The sequence below is a fragment of the Nerophis ophidion genome, linkage group LG18 (assembly GCF_033978795.1).
Source record: "Nerophis ophidion isolate RoL-2023_Sa linkage group LG18, RoL_Noph_v1.0, whole genome shotgun sequence".
Taxonomy (NCBI): Eukaryota; Metazoa; Chordata; class Actinopteri; order Syngnathiformes; family Syngnathidae; genus Nerophis; species Nerophis ophidion.
Genome location: NC_084628.1, coordinates 45,267,216 through 45,283,427, shown reverse-complemented (window position 1 = coordinate 45,283,427; position 16,212 = coordinate 45,267,216). Strand labels below are relative to the sequence as shown.

Here is a 16,212-nt window from a genome sequence, read left to right as displayed (position 1 = left end):
CGTAACATACAGCTTAAAGTCAAGGGTGTCCAAACTTTTTCCACTGAGGGCCGCACACGGAAAAATTAAAGCATGCAGGGGCTATTTTGATATTTTTCATTTTCAAACCATAACAAATTATATGTATTTTTTAAATGTATTTTACCTTTAGGAGTCCCGGGGACCGTAAAGGTTCTCAGTTATTTAAATGTTAAAAATAAGTCAAATTTTTATTATTATTTTTTATTTAACGCTTACAGTAAATCTCTATATCAACTTTTGAAGAAAAAAAAGGTTTTATGGCTTTTCTGTCAAAAACAGCTTTGTTTTTTTAATAGTAAAACTGAAATATGCAGTATTTAGTAATTAGAGCCCTAAAAGATCAACAATGCAGGACACCATTTATTTTAATTCTTTATCATTTTTGAGTAATAACAGTGAAAAGAGAAATAAAATACCACTAAATATATTTTGGGTCCAAAAGGTAACCCACTCGGAAAGTGATACATTTTTATTAGGGTTTTTTTTTATTTTTTACTTTCAACACTTAAGTTACGAGATCAACTTCAGATATGTCTGTCGATTTTACGTTTTAACTATTATTTTGTTTTTTTTTATGCTCTTTTGTCAAAGAAAACTTTGTTTTTATATGGCAACTGGCACAATATATGCAATATTTACCACATAAAACATTTTTAAATTAAATATTTGAACTAATTGGAGCTTTGAAAATAATTCATTATAACATGGATTTTTTTGGCATTATTTTTTTTTTGAGCAATGGCAAAAAAATTAAAAATAAATAATTGATTGATTGAAACTTGTAATTAGTAGATTGCACAGTACAGTACATATTCTGTACAATTGACCACTAAACGGTAACACCCCAATAAGTTTTTCAACTTGTTTAAGTCGGGGTCCACGTTAATCAATTCATGGTAAAGATGTTTTTACATGGTAAAATAAAGACAAAAGAAAAAAAAAAACAGCCTGCATGGCAGCTTTGTGTCAACATTGCAACTTTTTCTCATTACATTTTACCTCATTCCAATATTTTTAATGTTCTTTTTTATCTTTGGAATAGCATTTCCAGAATGTGTGGTGGGCCGGTAAACAATTAACTGTGGGCCACAAATGGCCCCCAGCCGCACTTTGGACACCTCTGGCTTAAGTTGACCAACAGTCCGGGGTCTTATTTTAAGGCTCATAATGCGTCACACATTTTTAACGGGAGACAGGTCTGGACTACAGGCAAGCCTGTCTAGTACCCGCAGTCTTTTACTACGAAGCCACGCTTGTCAGAGTTATTTGTTGTCGAACCCTAAGATGCAGAGATGGCGGCAGGCATTGGATATGAAGACATCATTTAATATAAATAATAGAACAAGAACAAACAAAAAGCACGCACGTGGGCGGAATAACAAACTAAGGGAGCTAGCACTGGAAGCTAGAAAACAAAAAGGAACTTTAGCATGGAAGCTAGTGGATAGCAAACAGAAAAACTGGAAATAACTAATGCTAACAGAAACAGGTTACCGCTACGACGACCAGGACAAAATGTAGCATGACAGGTAGTAGCTGTAACAAAACACGTAGCACGACAAGAGTGATATGTGGCAACGACAATACAATGATCCAGCACTGACTGGAGGAACAAAGCAGGTAAAATAGGAGCTGGCCGATTGACATCAGGTGTGACCAGATGCCAATCAGCCGCAGCTGAGTGAAAACAGGACACAGGGAGACAAACAGGAAGCTAAACCAAAATAAGAGCACTAGACAGGAACTAAGGACAGGAAATACTAAACACAGAGGAAACAGACAAATGCAGAGGAAAAAACTAAAACATAGAAAAACTGTCAGGGGAAAGCCTGACAACGCTGTTGTAACACGTGCAGAATATGGCTTGGCGTTGTCTTACTGAAATAAGCAGGGGCGTCCTCGAAAAAGTACAGTTTCAGTATGTAGTGTGTAACGAAGTGATTTCTTTAGTTGGCGGGAGTCAAAACGTGGACTATAATGTTGTTTGTTTTCCCGGAATGCAAAGGAACTTGGACCGGCGTGAAGGTAAAGACATGATTTAATTCACCACTATGAAAAAAATGCAAACAAAAGGCGCGCACAAGGCGGGGAACAAACTTGGCTAATAAAACAAAAGAAAACACACATATATATATATATATATATATATATATATATATATATATATATATATATATATATATATATATATATTTATAGTGTGATGAGGTGGTGACTTGTCCAGGGTGTACCCCACCGAAAAGGTTCCCGACCCCTGGTATAGTTGAAGACTTACGGTCGTTAGAAAACTTGACTGCACATCATAATGGCAGCTACAGTTTCCATCTTAAAAGGGAACATTATCACAATTTCAAAAGGGTTAAAAACAATAAAAATCAGTTCCCAGTGGCTTGTTGTATTTTTTTTCAAAATTTTACCGGTCCCGGAATATCCCTAAATAAAGCTTTAAAGTGCCTTATTTTCGCTATCTTCGAAACCACTATCCATTTCCCTGTGACGTCATACAGTGCTGCCAATACAAACAACATGGCGGTTACCACAGCAAGATATAGCGACATTAGCTCGGATTCAGACTCGGATTTCAGCGGCTTAAGCGATTGGAGGCAGATAGCGAAAACGAAAGTGAAGAAGAAATTGAAGCCATTGAGCGAATAGCTATTGACGCTATTCGGCCATAGCGTGGGTGTACCTAATGAAGTGGCCCATAGCATGGCTGCCTTATTAGCATCGCCGGTAAAATGTGCGGACCAAACGATCAGGACTTTTTAACATCTTGTGACACTGGAGCAACTTAAATCCGTCGATTGGTAAGTGTTTGTTTCGCATTAAATGTGGGTATCTAGTTTCAAATGTACATACAGCTAGCGTAAATAGCATTTTAGCATTGATTAGTGTAGCATGTTAGCATCGATTAGCTGGCAGTCATGCTGCGACCAAATATGTCTGATTAGCACATAAGTCAACAACATCAACAAAACTCACCTTTGTGATTTCGTTGACTTAATGGTTGCAAATGCATCTGCAGGTTATCCATACATCTCTGTGCCATGTCTGCCTTAGCATCGCCGGTCAAATGTGAAGACACTCTGGTACATTCAATGGGGGTCTGGCGGCAGATTTCTTGCCAGTGGTGCAACTTGAATCCCTCCCTGTTAGTGTTGTTACACCCTCCGACAACACACCCACCAGGCATGATGTCTCCAAGGTTCCAAAAAATAGTCGAACAAACGGAAAATAACAGAGCTGAGACCCGGTGTTTGTAATGTGAAAATGAATATGGCGGGTGTGTTACCTCGGTGACGTCACGTTCTGACGTCATCGCTAAAAGATCGATAAACAGAAAGGCGTTTAATTTGCCAAAATTCACCCATTTAGAGTTCGGAAATCGGTTAAAAAAATACATGGTCTTTTTTTCTGCACCATCAAGGTATATATTGACGCTTGCATAGGTTTGGTGATAATGTTCCCCTTTAAAGATCTAAAAACATTTTTGGGGGAATGACCGGCGGGCCAGATAGAAAAGCTCAGCGGGACACATGTGGTCCCTGGGCCTTACTTAGCCCAGGTCTGTTATGGAAGATCCCCTGAATATTGAAGAATGCAGTTTGAACTTTTATGCATCCATCCATTTTCTACCGCTTATTCCCTTTCGGGGTCCCGGGGGGCGCTGGCGCCTATCTCAGCTACAATCGGGCAGAAGGCGGGGTACACCCTGGACAAGTCGCCACCTCATCGCAGGGCCAACACAGATAGACAGACAACATTCACACACTAGGGCCAATTTAGTGTTGCCAATCAACCTATCCCCAGGTGCATGTCTTTGGAAGTGGGAGGAAGCCAGAGTACCCGGAGGGAACCCACGCAGTCACGGGGAGAACATGCAAACTCCACACAGAAAGATCCCCAGCCTGGATTTGAACCCAGGACTGCAAGACCTTCGTATTGTGAGGCAGACGCACTAACCCCTCTGCCACCGTGAAGCCCAGTTTGAACTTTTAATCAGACATTAATCACCTCTAAGAAACATAAAAAAAACCTACTGGGTTTTGGTCCTTCCAATTCAACTCTAATGAGTGTTTTAGTGGGGGCTATAAAAAGAATGGCTCACGGTTACGAGGCCGCCGTGGTCATCCTTCAGCAGGTCCAGGCAGCAGCCACACAGGCGGACCGCCTGTTCCTACCAAGATAAAAATAAGACTGCTTGTAACAAACATCTCACCTCTTCATATGTGAAATAACACCACAATGCACCGGAACATGTGTCCACTATACAGTATATATTGAATGTCCCTCACAAAAGGGGGTGACTTTTCAACAGCGCAACAACATGACTCACCTGAATGACAGGTGAGGTAAGAGTAGAAAGGTTGATGATCAATCCAAGCAGGGCGTAAAGAATCTCCTTATAGCTGCAAGACATGCATTGCTTCTGCAAAGGAGAGTTCACGTGGATTTATACAACCAGCAAACAAAACAGCAAGAATCGGCACTTGAGGTAATTAGTAAGAATAAACTGGACATTTGGTCAAGTGAAAGTTAGTCTTTAAAGGGAACTTAAGAAGCCCGTTTCCATATCAGGTTGGGAAATTGTGTTAGATGTAAATATAAACAGAATTTGCAAATAATTTTCAACCCATATTCAATTGAATATGCTACAAAGACAACATGCCGTATTTCCTTGAATTGCCGCCGGGTATATCAATCAATCAATCAATGTTTACTTCTATAGCCCTAAATCACTAGTGTCTCAAAGGGCTGCACAAACCACTACGACATCCTCGGTAGGCCCACATAAGGGCAAGGAAAAACTCACACCCAGTGGGACGTCGGTGACAATGATGACTATGAGAACCTTGGAGAGGAGGAAAGTAATGGATGTCGAGCGGGTCCAACATGATACTGTGAAAGTTCAATCCATAATGGATCCAACACAGTCGCAAGAGTCCAGTCCAACACAGCAGCGAGAGTCCCGTTCACAGCGGAGCCAGCAGGAAACCATCCCAAGCGGAGGCGGATCAGCGGCGCAGAGATGTCCCCAGCCGATACACAGGCGAGCAGTACATGGCCACACTCTTCAGCATCTACATGATGCCGCTAGGTGACATCATACGCCAATTCGGTATTAGCTTTCACTGTTATGCTGATGACACCCAAGTCTACATGCCCCTAAAGCTGACCAACACGCCGGATTGTAGTCAGCTGGAGGCGTGTCTTAATGAAATTAAACAATGGATGTCCGCTAACTTTTTGCAACTCAACGCCCAAAAAACGGAAATGCTGATTATCGGTCCTGCTAGACACCGACCTCTATTTAATAATACAACTTTAACATTTGACAACCAAATAATAAAACAAGGTGACTCGGTAAAAAAAATCTGGGTATTATCTTTGACCCAACTCTCTCCTTTGAGTCACACATTAAAAGCGTTACTAAAACGGCCTTCTTTCATCTCCGTAATATCGCTAAAATTCGCTCCATTTTGTCCACTAAAGACGCTGAGATCATTATCCATGCGTTTGTTACGTCTCGTCTCGATTACTGTAACGTATTATTTTCGGGTCTCCCCATGTCTAGCATTAAAAGATTACAGTTGGTACAAAATGCGGCTGCTAGACTTTTGACAAGAACAAGAAAGTTTGATCACATTACGCCTGTACTGTATATACCTTTATATACATATATACATACATATATACCTGTACTGGCTCACCTGCACTGGCTTCCTGTGCACTTAAGATGTGACTTTAAGGTTTTACTACTTACGTATAAAATACTACACGGTCTAGCTCCATCCTATCTTGCCGATTGTATTGTACCATATGTCCCGGCAAGAAATCTGCCTTCAAAGGACTCCGGCTTATTAGTGATTCCCAAAGCCCAAAAAAAGTCTGCGGGCTATAGAGCGTTTTCCGTTCGGGCTCCAGTACTCTGGAATGCCCTCCTGGTAACAGTTCGAGATGCTACCTCAGTAGAAGCATTTAAGTCTCACCTTAAAACTCATTTGTATACTCTAGCCTTTAAATAGACTCCCTTTTTAGACCAGTTGATCTGCCGTTTCTTTTCTTTTTCTCCTATGTCCCACTCTCCCTTGTGGAGGGGGTCCGGTCCGATCCGGTGGCCATGTATCTGTGTATCGGCTGGGGACATCACTGCCGGGTCGAACTCGCTTCCCAAAATAATTAGCGCATGTTTAGTATTACCGCCGGGTCAAAGTCGTGACGTCACGAGTGACAATTCCCCTGTCATCATTTTCAAAATGGAAGAGGCTGACTTCAATCATTTGAAATCGCATAAAGGGAAGAAGATTAAGAGCTATTCAGTAGGATTTAAGGTCCAAGCTAAAAAGAACAGTAATCAGCTATGTTTTATTCATCTTCAATTTCGACTCTTTAAAATTCAAAATTCTACCGAAAAAAAAAAAAAGAGAAAAACTAGCTAATTCGAATCTTTTTGAAAAAAATAAAAAAAAGAATTTATGGAACATCATTAGTAATTTTTCATGATTAAGATTAATTTTAGAATTTTGATGACATGTTTTAAATAGGTTAAAATCCAATCTGCATTATGTTAGAATATATAACAAATTGGATCAAGCTATATTTCTAACAAAGAAAAATCTTTATTTCTTCTAGATTTTCCAGAACAAAAATGTTAAAATAAATTCAAAAGACTTTGAAACAAGATTTAAATTTGATTCTACAGATTTTATAGATTTGCCAGAATATTTTTATTTTATTTTAATCACAATAAGTTTGAAGAAATATTTCACAAATATTCTTCGTCGAAAAAACAAAAGCTAAAGTGAAGAATTTTTTTTTAAATGTATTTATTATTCTTTACAATTAAAAAAAAAATACTTGAACATTGATTTAAATTGTCAGGAAAGAAGAGGAAGGAATTTAAAAAGGTAAAAAGGTATATGTGTTTAAAAATCCTAAAATCATTTTTAAGGTTGTAGTTTTACTCTAAAATTGTCTTTCTGAAAGTTATAAGAAGCAAAGTAAAAACAAATAAATGAATTTATTTAAACAAGTGAAGACCAAGTCTTTTAAATATTTTCTTGGATTTTCAAATTCTATTTGAGTTTTGTCTCTCTTAGAATCAAAAATGTCGAGCAAAGCGAGACCAGCTCGCTAGTAAATAAATAAAATTTAAAAAATAGAGGCAGCTCACTGGTAAGTGCTGCTATTTGAGCTATTTTTAGAACAGGCCATCGGGCGACTCATTTGGTCCTTACGGGCTACCTGGTGCCCGCGGGCACCGCGTTGGTGACCCCTGGTGTAGCCGTTACCTCTTTTCGACGTTGAGTACCAGTGACTCTACTCCCAGAGGTCCTCTCCAAGGTTTCTCATAGTCAGCATTGTCACTGGCGTCCCACTGGGTGTGAGTTTTCCTTGCCCTTTTGTGGGTTCTTCCGAGGATGTTGTAGTCGTAATGATTTGTGCAGTCCTTTGAGACATTTGTGATTTGGGGCTATATAAATAAACATTGATTGATTGATTTTTTTTTTTTTTTTTGCAAATCTTGTCTTTGTAGCATATTCAACTGAATATGGGTTGAAAATGATTTGCAAATCCTTGTATTCTGTTTATATTTACATCTAACACAATTACCCAAGTTATATGGAAACGGGGTTTGTACATGAGGATTCAACCCATCCATCCATTTTCTACTGCTTATTCCCTTTTTGGGGTCGCGGGGGGCGCTGGCGCCTATCTCAGCTACAATCGGGCGGAAGGCGGGGTACACCCTGGACAAGTCGCCACCTCATCGCAGGGCCAACACAGATAGACAGACAACATTCACACACTAGGGCCAATTTAGTGTTGCCAATCAATCTATCCCCAGGTGCATGTCTTTGGAGGTGGGAGGAAGCCGGAGTACCTGGAGGGAACCCACGCATTCACGGGGAGAACATGCAAACTCCACACAGAAAGATCCCGAGCCTGGATTTGAACCCAGGACTCCAGGACCTTCGTATTGTGAGGCAGACGCACTAACCCCTCTGCCACCGTGATTCAACACAATGGTATCAAAAAGCCTTAACACAAGTTAGTAGCGTGCAGTACTGAAATAATACTAACTACGGCAAGCAGGAAGGCCTTCCAACACTCTGCATCATGAGCAAGGGCGTGACGGTTGACCTCGTCTCTAATCAGTTCGCCAACAGCTGATATTAGAGTGGGCACGACATGTCGGTCAGCCTCGCCAATGTCGCTCTGAAAAGTCAACAACGAGCATAATGCTAACGCACAAAATAGCGCATGTGTCCAAATTGTCATTTTCTAGAAGTCTTACCAATATTGTTGTAAGTGGCACGGCAACAGAGTCTATCAGTCCACTCCTTAGCTGGCGGCAGAATCTGCAAAAAGCAAAGCCACATGTAATGCTTGTTTGCTGCATGCAGTGTGTAATGTGCAGTAAAGAAGAATGGAGGTGTGATAGGTGGAGTGTGCACATAACTTTATTGTCCACGCTGCTGCCACATTAAGCGCTCGTATTGCAACAAACAAATGTAACATTGTAAATAGAAATGTCCGATAATATCGGACTGCCGATATTATCGGCCGATAAATGCTTTAATATATAATATCGGATATTATCGGTTTCAAAAAGTAAAATGTATGACTTTTTAAAACGCCGCTGTAGGGAGTGGTACACACAAAATTTCAGTGCCCCTCCCGAAAATCTCCCAGGGCAACCATTCTCCCGTATTTTTCTCGATTTCCACCCAGACAATACTGGGGACGTGCCTTAAATCAGGGGTGCCCATTACGTCGATCGCGAGCTACCAGTCGACCGCGGGGGGTGTGTCAGTCGATCTCCAGCCAGGCTTTTTAAAAAAAATAGACCTAAAAATGAGTGATCATCAATCTTCACCAAGACGTCACTTAAATGACATTCACGGTACCGGAGGGTCTTGTGAGATGACGCTGGCTGCTGCAAGATCATTATTATGAAAATATGACCGAGAGGAAGGCGAGAAACACTTTTTATTTCAACAGACTCTCGCGCCGTACCTTCCGTCAAAACTCTAAAGGCCGACTGCACATTTCCTATCTTCACAATAAAAGCCCTGCTTCATGCTGCCTGCGCTAACTAAATACAGAGTCTCGGAAAACTGGCGTGCACAAGCGATCCCTCAGAAAGCTGGCGTGCACATCACTTGTGCACGCCAGCTTTCCGAGACTCTTATTTTGTTAGCGCAGGCAGCATGAAGCGGGGCTTTTATTGTGAAGATAGGAAATGTGCAGTCGGCCTTTAGAGTTTTGACGGAAGGGACGGCGCGAAAGTCTGTTGAAATAAAAGTGTTTCTCGCCTTCCTCTCTGTCATTTTTTCATAATAATGAACTGGCAGCAGCCAGCGTCATCTCACAAGACCCTCGGGTGCCGTGAATGTCAATCAAGCAAGCTACGGAATTTGCCGCCAATGTTTTTCTTGTAAAGTGTATGGAAGCTGGATGAATTAGATGCCAAAAACCAACCACTTTCATGTGGTATTGTACAGAAAGGACAACTTTTTTTCTCCTCCATTTGAAAATGTGGGCGTTATCATCATTACTGTCTGATTCCAATCAATGCAAGTCATCAGAATCAGGTAATACACCAACTTATATTCTTGTCTTTGTGAAAGAAAGACATCTATATGTGTTACACATGCTTGTATTATCATTAAACACATTTAACTTGTTTACAAAAATGTCTCTTTCATAAATAAATAAATATAAATGATATATATAAATGAGGTAGATCCCCTCGAGTTGGTCAATTGAAAAGTAGCTTGCCTGCAGAAAAAGTGTGGGCACCCCTGCCTTAAAGGCACTGCTTTTGCATGCCGGCCCAGTGACATAATATCTACAGCTTTTCACACACACAACAGCCATACAGGTCACACTGTTACAAATATGTGCCACACTGTGAACCCACACCAAACAAGAACGACAAACACATTTCGGGAGAACGTCCGCACCGTAACACAACATAAACACAACAGAACGTGGCCTCCTACTGGTCGGACGTGCCCTAAACACCTCCCTAGGGAAGTGTTCGGGTGGCATCCTGACCAGATGCCCGAACCACCTCATCTGGCTCCTCTCGATGTGAAGGAGCAGCGGCTTTACTTTGAGTTCCTCCCGGATGGCAGAGCTTCTCACCCTATCTCTAAGGGAGAGACCCGCCACACGGCAGAGGAAACTCATTTCGGCCGCTTGTACCCGTGATCTTGTCCTTTCGGTCATGACCCAAAGCTCATGACCATAGGTGAGGATGGGAACGTAGATCGACCGGTAAATTGAGAGCTTTGCCTTCGGCTCAGCTCCTTCTTCACCACAACGGATCGATACAACGTCCGCATTACTGAAGACGCCGCACCGATCCGCCTGTCGATCTCACCATCCACTCTTCCCTCACTCGTGAACAAGACTCCTAGGTACTTGAACTCCTCCACTTGGGGCAGGGTCTCCTCCCCAACCCGGAGATGGCACTTCACCTTTTTTTGGGCAAGAACCATGATAGTTTGTCGCTACATCTGTAAGTGGAAGTTGAAGCTCTACTGCAGGGGTCGGGAACCTTTTTGGCTGAGAGAGCCATGAAAGCCACATTTTTTAAAGTGTATTACCGTGAGAGCCGTATCATATGTTTTAACAATGAATACAAATAAATGCATGCATTTTTTACGTAAGACCTACATTTTTAGGGTATAAGTCTTATATTTTGTATAATTTTTATTCTGAAGCTAACCAATAATAAATAAAATACTTCTTTAGCAACACTAGATTGGCCCTAGTGTGTGAATGTGAGTGTAAATGTCGTCTGTCTATCTGTGTTGGCCCCGAGATGAGGGGGCGACTTGTCCAGGGTGTACACCGCCTTCTGCCCAAATGCAGCTAAGATAGACTGCAGCAACCCCCGCGATCCCAAAAGGGACAAGCGGTAGAGAATAGATGGATGGACTTCTTACCATTGATGTGACTTATTGAACAGGTGCGGTTGAAAACGGATGGATGGATTAAAATGGATAAGAATGTTTTTTATGTTAAACGTTATCTTTAACACCGATTACTGGCGGAATTATTCATTACTAATCGTGTTAAGTAATGTCAGCTCAGATGTATTTGAGCCAAATGCAGTCGTCAAAAGAGCCACATCTGGCTCTAGAGCCATAGGTTCCCAACCCCTGCTCTACTTTGCAAAGCAAAAACCATTTATCAACAACATCCACAAATGCCACCGGCTTCTCTGGGCCCGAGATCAACTAAGATGGACTGATGCAAAGTGGAAAAGTGTTCTTTGGTGAGACAAGTCCACATTTCAAATTGTTTTTGGAAATATTCAACATTGCGTTACCCGGACCAAAGAGGAAGCTAACCATCCGGACTGTTATCGACGGAAAGTTCAAAAGCCAGCATCTGGGTTAGGGTTAGGGCGAGGTACACCCCTTTGTCCACAACTGCGTGAGCAAATAGTCAAACAGTTTAAGAACAACGTTTGTCAAAGTGCAATTGCAAGAAATTTAAGGATTTCAACATCTATGGTCCATAATATCATCAAAAGGTTCAGAGAATCTGGAGAAATCACTCAACGTAAGCGGAAAGGCCGGAAACCAACATTGAATGACCGTGACCTTCGATCAAAAACCGACATCAATCTCTAAAGGATATCACCACATGGGCTCAGGAACACTTCAGAAAACCACTGTCACTAAATACAGTTGGTCTCTACATCTGTAAGTGCAAGTTAAAGCTCTACTATGCAAAGCGAAAGCCATTTATCAACAACATCCAGATACACTACCGGCTTCTCTGGGCTCGAGATCATCTAAGATGGACTGATGCAAAGTGGAAAAGTGTTCTGTGGTCTGACGAGTCCACATTTCAAATTGTTTTTGGAAATATTCGACATTGTGTTATCCGGACCAAAGGGGACGCAAAGTTGAAAAGCCAGCATCTGTGATGGTATGGGGGTGCATTAGTGCCCAAGGCATGGGTAACTTACACATCTGTGAAGGCACCATTAATGCTGAAAGCTACATACAGGTTTTGGAACAACATATGCTGCCATCTAGGCGCCGTCTTTTTTATGGACGCCCCTGCTTATTTCAGTAAGACAATGCCAAGCCACATTAAGCACGTGTTAGAACAGTGTAGCTTCCTAAAAAAAGAGTGTGGGTACTTTCCTTGCCCGCCTGCAGTTCAGACCAGTCTCCCATCGAAAATGTGTGGCGCATTGTATCAAAAACCGACATCAATCTCTAAAGGATATCACCACATGGGCTCAGGAACACTTCAGAAAACCACTGTCACTAAATACAGTTGGTCGCTACATCTGTAAGTGCAAGTTAAAGCCCTACTATGCAAAGCGAAAGCCATTTATCAACAACATCCAGAAACACTGCCGGCTTCTCTGGGCTCGAGATCATCTATGATGGACTGATGCAAAGTGGAAAAGTGTTCTGTGGTCTGACGAGTCCACATTTCAAATTGTTTTTGGAAATATTCGACATTGTGTTATCCGGACCAAAGGGGACGCAAAGTTGAAAAGCCAGCATCTGTGATGGTATGGGGGTGCATTAGTGTCCAAGGCATGGGTAACTTACACATCTGTGAAGGCACCATTAATGCTGAAAGGTACATACAGGTTTTGGAACAACATATGCTGCCATCTAAGTGCCGTCTTTTTTATGGACGCCCCTGCTTATTTCAGTAAGACAATGCCAAGCCACATTCAGCACGTGTTAGAACAGTGTAGCTTCCTAAAAAAAGAGTGCGGGTACTTTCCTTGCCCGCCTGCAGTTCAGACCAGTCTCCCATCGAAAATGTGTGGCGCATTATGAAGCGGCATTGTATCAAAAACCGACATCAATCTCTAAAGGATATCACCACATGGGCTCAGGAACACTTCAGAAAACCACTGTCACTAAATACAGTTGCTCGCTACATCTGTAAGTGCAAGTTAAAGCGCTACTATGCAAAGCGAAAGCCATTTATCAACAACATCCAGAAACACTGCCAGCTTCTCTGGGCTCGAGATCATCTAAGATGGACTGATGCAAAGTGGAAAAGTGTTCTGTGGTCTGACGAGTCCACATTTCAAATTGTTTTTGGAAATATTCGACATTGTGTTATCCGGACCAAAAGGGACGCAAAGTTCAAAAGCCAGCATCTGTGATGGTATGGGGGTGCATTAGTGCCCAAGGCATGGGTAACTTACACATCTGTGAAGGCACCATTAATGCTGAAAGCTACCTACAGGTTTTGGAACAACATATGCTGCCATCTAGGCGCCGTCTTTTTTATGGACGCCCCTGCTTATTTCAGCAAGACAATGCCAAGCCACATTCAGCACGTGTTAGAACAGTGTAGCTTCCTAAAAAAAGAGTGCGGGTACTTTCCTTGCCCGCCTGCAGTTCAGACCTGTCTCCCATCGAAAATGTGTGGCGCATTATGAAGCGGCATTGTATCAAAAACCGACATCAATCTCTAAAGGATATCACCACATGGGCTCAGGAACAGTTCAGAAAACCACTGTCACTAAATACAGTTGGTCGCTACATCTGTAAGTGCAAGTTAAAGCTCTACTATGCAAAGCGAAAGCCATTTATCAACAACATCCAGAAACACTGCCGGCTTCTCTGGGCCCCAGATCATCCAAGATGGACTGATGCAAAGTGGAAAAGTGTTCTGTGGTCTGACGAGTCCACATTTCAAATTGTTTTTGGAAATATTCGACATTGTGTCATTCGGACCAAAGGGGACGCAAAGTTCAAAAGCCAGTATCTGTGATGGTATGGGGGTGCATCAGTGCCCAAGGCATGGGTAACTTACACATCTGTGAAGGCACCATTAATGCTGAAAGGTACATACAGGTTTTGGAACAACATATGCTGCCATCTAAGTGCCGTCTTTTTTATGGACGCCCCTGCTTATTTCAGCAAGACAATGCCAAGCCACATTCAGCACGTGTTAGAACAGTGTAGCTTCCTAAAAAAAGAGTGCGGGTACTTTCCTTGCCCGCCTGCAGTTCAGACCAGTCTCCCATCGAAAATGTGTGGCGCATTATGAAGCGGCATTGTATCAAAAACCGACATCAATCTCTAAAGGATATCACCACATGGGCTCAGGAACACTTCAGAAAACCACTGTCACTAAATACAGTTGCTCGCTACATCTGTAAGTGCAAGTTAAAGCTCTACTATGCAAAGCGAAAGCCATTTATCAACAACATCCAGAAACACTGCCGGCTTCTCTGGGCTCGAGATCATCTAAGATGGACTGATGCAAAGTGGAAAAGTGTTCTGTGGTCTGACGAGTCCACATTTCAAATTGTTTTTGGAAATATTCGACATTGCGTTATCCGGACCAAAGGGGACGCAAAGTTCAAAAGCCATTATGTGTGATGGTATGGGGGTGCATTAGTGCCCACGGCATGGGTAACTTACACATCTGTGAAGGCACCATTAATGCTGAAAGGTACATACAGGTTTTGGAACAACATATGCTGCCATCTAGGCGCCGTCTTTTTTATGGACGCCCCTGCTTATTTCAGTAAGACAATGCCAAGCCACATTCAGCACGTGTTAGAACAGTGTAGCTTCCTAAAAAAAGAGTGCGGGTACTTTCCTTGCCCGCCTGCAGTTCAGACCAGTCTCCCATCGAAAATGTGTGGCGCATTGTATCAAAAACCGACATCAATCTCTAAAGGATATCACCACATGGGCTCAGGAACAGTTCAGAAAACCACTGTCACTAAATACAGTTGGTCGCTACATCTGTAAGTGCAAGTTAAAGCTCTACTATGCAAAGCGAAAGCCATTTATCAACAACATCCGGAAACACTGCCGGCTTCTCTGGGCTCGAGATCATCTAAGATGGACTGATGCAAAGTGGAAAAGTGTTCTGTGGTCTGACGAGTCCACATTTCAAATTGTTTTTGGAAATATTCGACATTGTGTTATCCGGACCAAAGGGGAAGCAAAGTTCAAAAGCCAGCATCTGTGATGGTATGGGGGTGCATTAGTGCCCAAGGCATGGGTAACTTACACATCTGTGAAGGCACCATTAAGGCTGAAAGGTACATACAGGTTTTGGAACAACATATGCTGCCATCTAAGCGCCGTCTTTTTTATGGACGCCCCTGCTTATTTCAGCAAGACAATGCCAAGCCACATTCAGCACGTGCGGGTACTTTCCTTGCCCGCCTGCAGTCCAGACCAGTCTCCCATCGAAAATGTGTGGCACATTATGAAGCGGCATTGTATCAAAAACCGACATCAATCTCTAAAGGATATCACCACATGGGCTCAGAAACACTTCAGAAAACCACTGTCACTAAATACAGTTGCTCGCTACATCTGTAAGTGCAAGTTAAAGCTCTACTATGCAACTCATATGGAAACAATGTTTGTACATTAGATACAATATACTCTCTGAGCATCAGAAGGGGGGTGAACTTGATCACCCCATTTCAGTGCCTGACACGTCGCCCTATTTCCCGCTGCGTTCAAGAGCCCCAGTTACTCTTTCATGTTTGTTTTCCTGAGGCTTCGGAAAGAGGAACCGTTTTAAAACCACGTTTTACTTTCAAGAGACGTAACAAACGGGCAGCACAATGATATATCAAAGATAACACCGTCTCCATTTGTTTTGAGACCCTTTCCTGGACAGAGCTGGATTGTAAAATTTCTTTTAATATAGATATGAAAGACTGACGGATAATAGGCTGGCCGCCGGGTCGGAGCCTCGGTTTTTAGGACAGCGTTATCTTGTCCGGACAAAAAAAGAAGCTTTGTGTTGCGTGTCAGCAGACTTGTGTTTGGTACAGGGCACTGATACTTTTTCTCCGTCGCCAAGTTCTGCAAAATGAGAAGCGCTCTGTTCTCCCGTCGCTGTCCTGGCCTGGAGATGCACACCACGAGGCTCCTCGTTAACCTTTAGATGGAGATTAAGAACGGAAAGACAGATGGGAAAGAGAGCAAAATAAAGGCAGGACATAATCAGGAACAATGATAAAGCATTTCGGCAAATGACACCTTATTAACTGGAAATTGCAGTGCCTCAGATATACCAAAGATAAAAATAAATTGAGCATTATAACTCAGGTTAATACACCACTGTACATCATCCCAAACTGCAGGTTGAAAGGAGTATAGCTCAAAAGCAATTTAATTGAGTGTGATTCCATCACATATGTGC

At 42.2% G+C, this 16,212-nt stretch overlaps 1 protein-coding gene across 2 annotated transcripts in view; it reads right to left on the bottom strand.

The window, feature by feature from the left end:
* The window catches only part of LOC133537264 (tetratricopeptide repeat protein 12-like), a 101,949-nt gene that overhangs the window by 25,469 nt on the left and 60,268 nt on the right, over positions 1-16,212 (bottom strand). For both annotated transcript variants that reach the window (XM_061878241.1, XM_061878240.1), the window contains exons 13-17: positions 15,853-15,948; positions 8,321-8,384; positions 8,107-8,241; positions 4,358-4,450; positions 4,130-4,198 (exon numbers count right to left, since the gene is read on the bottom strand). In XM_061878241.1, coding sequence (XP_061734225.1) covers positions 4,130-4,198; positions 4,358-4,450; positions 8,107-8,241; positions 8,321-8,384; positions 15,853-15,948 — 457 coding nt within the window. The remainder of the gene's footprint in view (positions 1-4,129; positions 4,199-4,357; positions 4,451-8,106; positions 8,242-8,320; positions 8,385-15,852; positions 15,949-16,212) is intronic.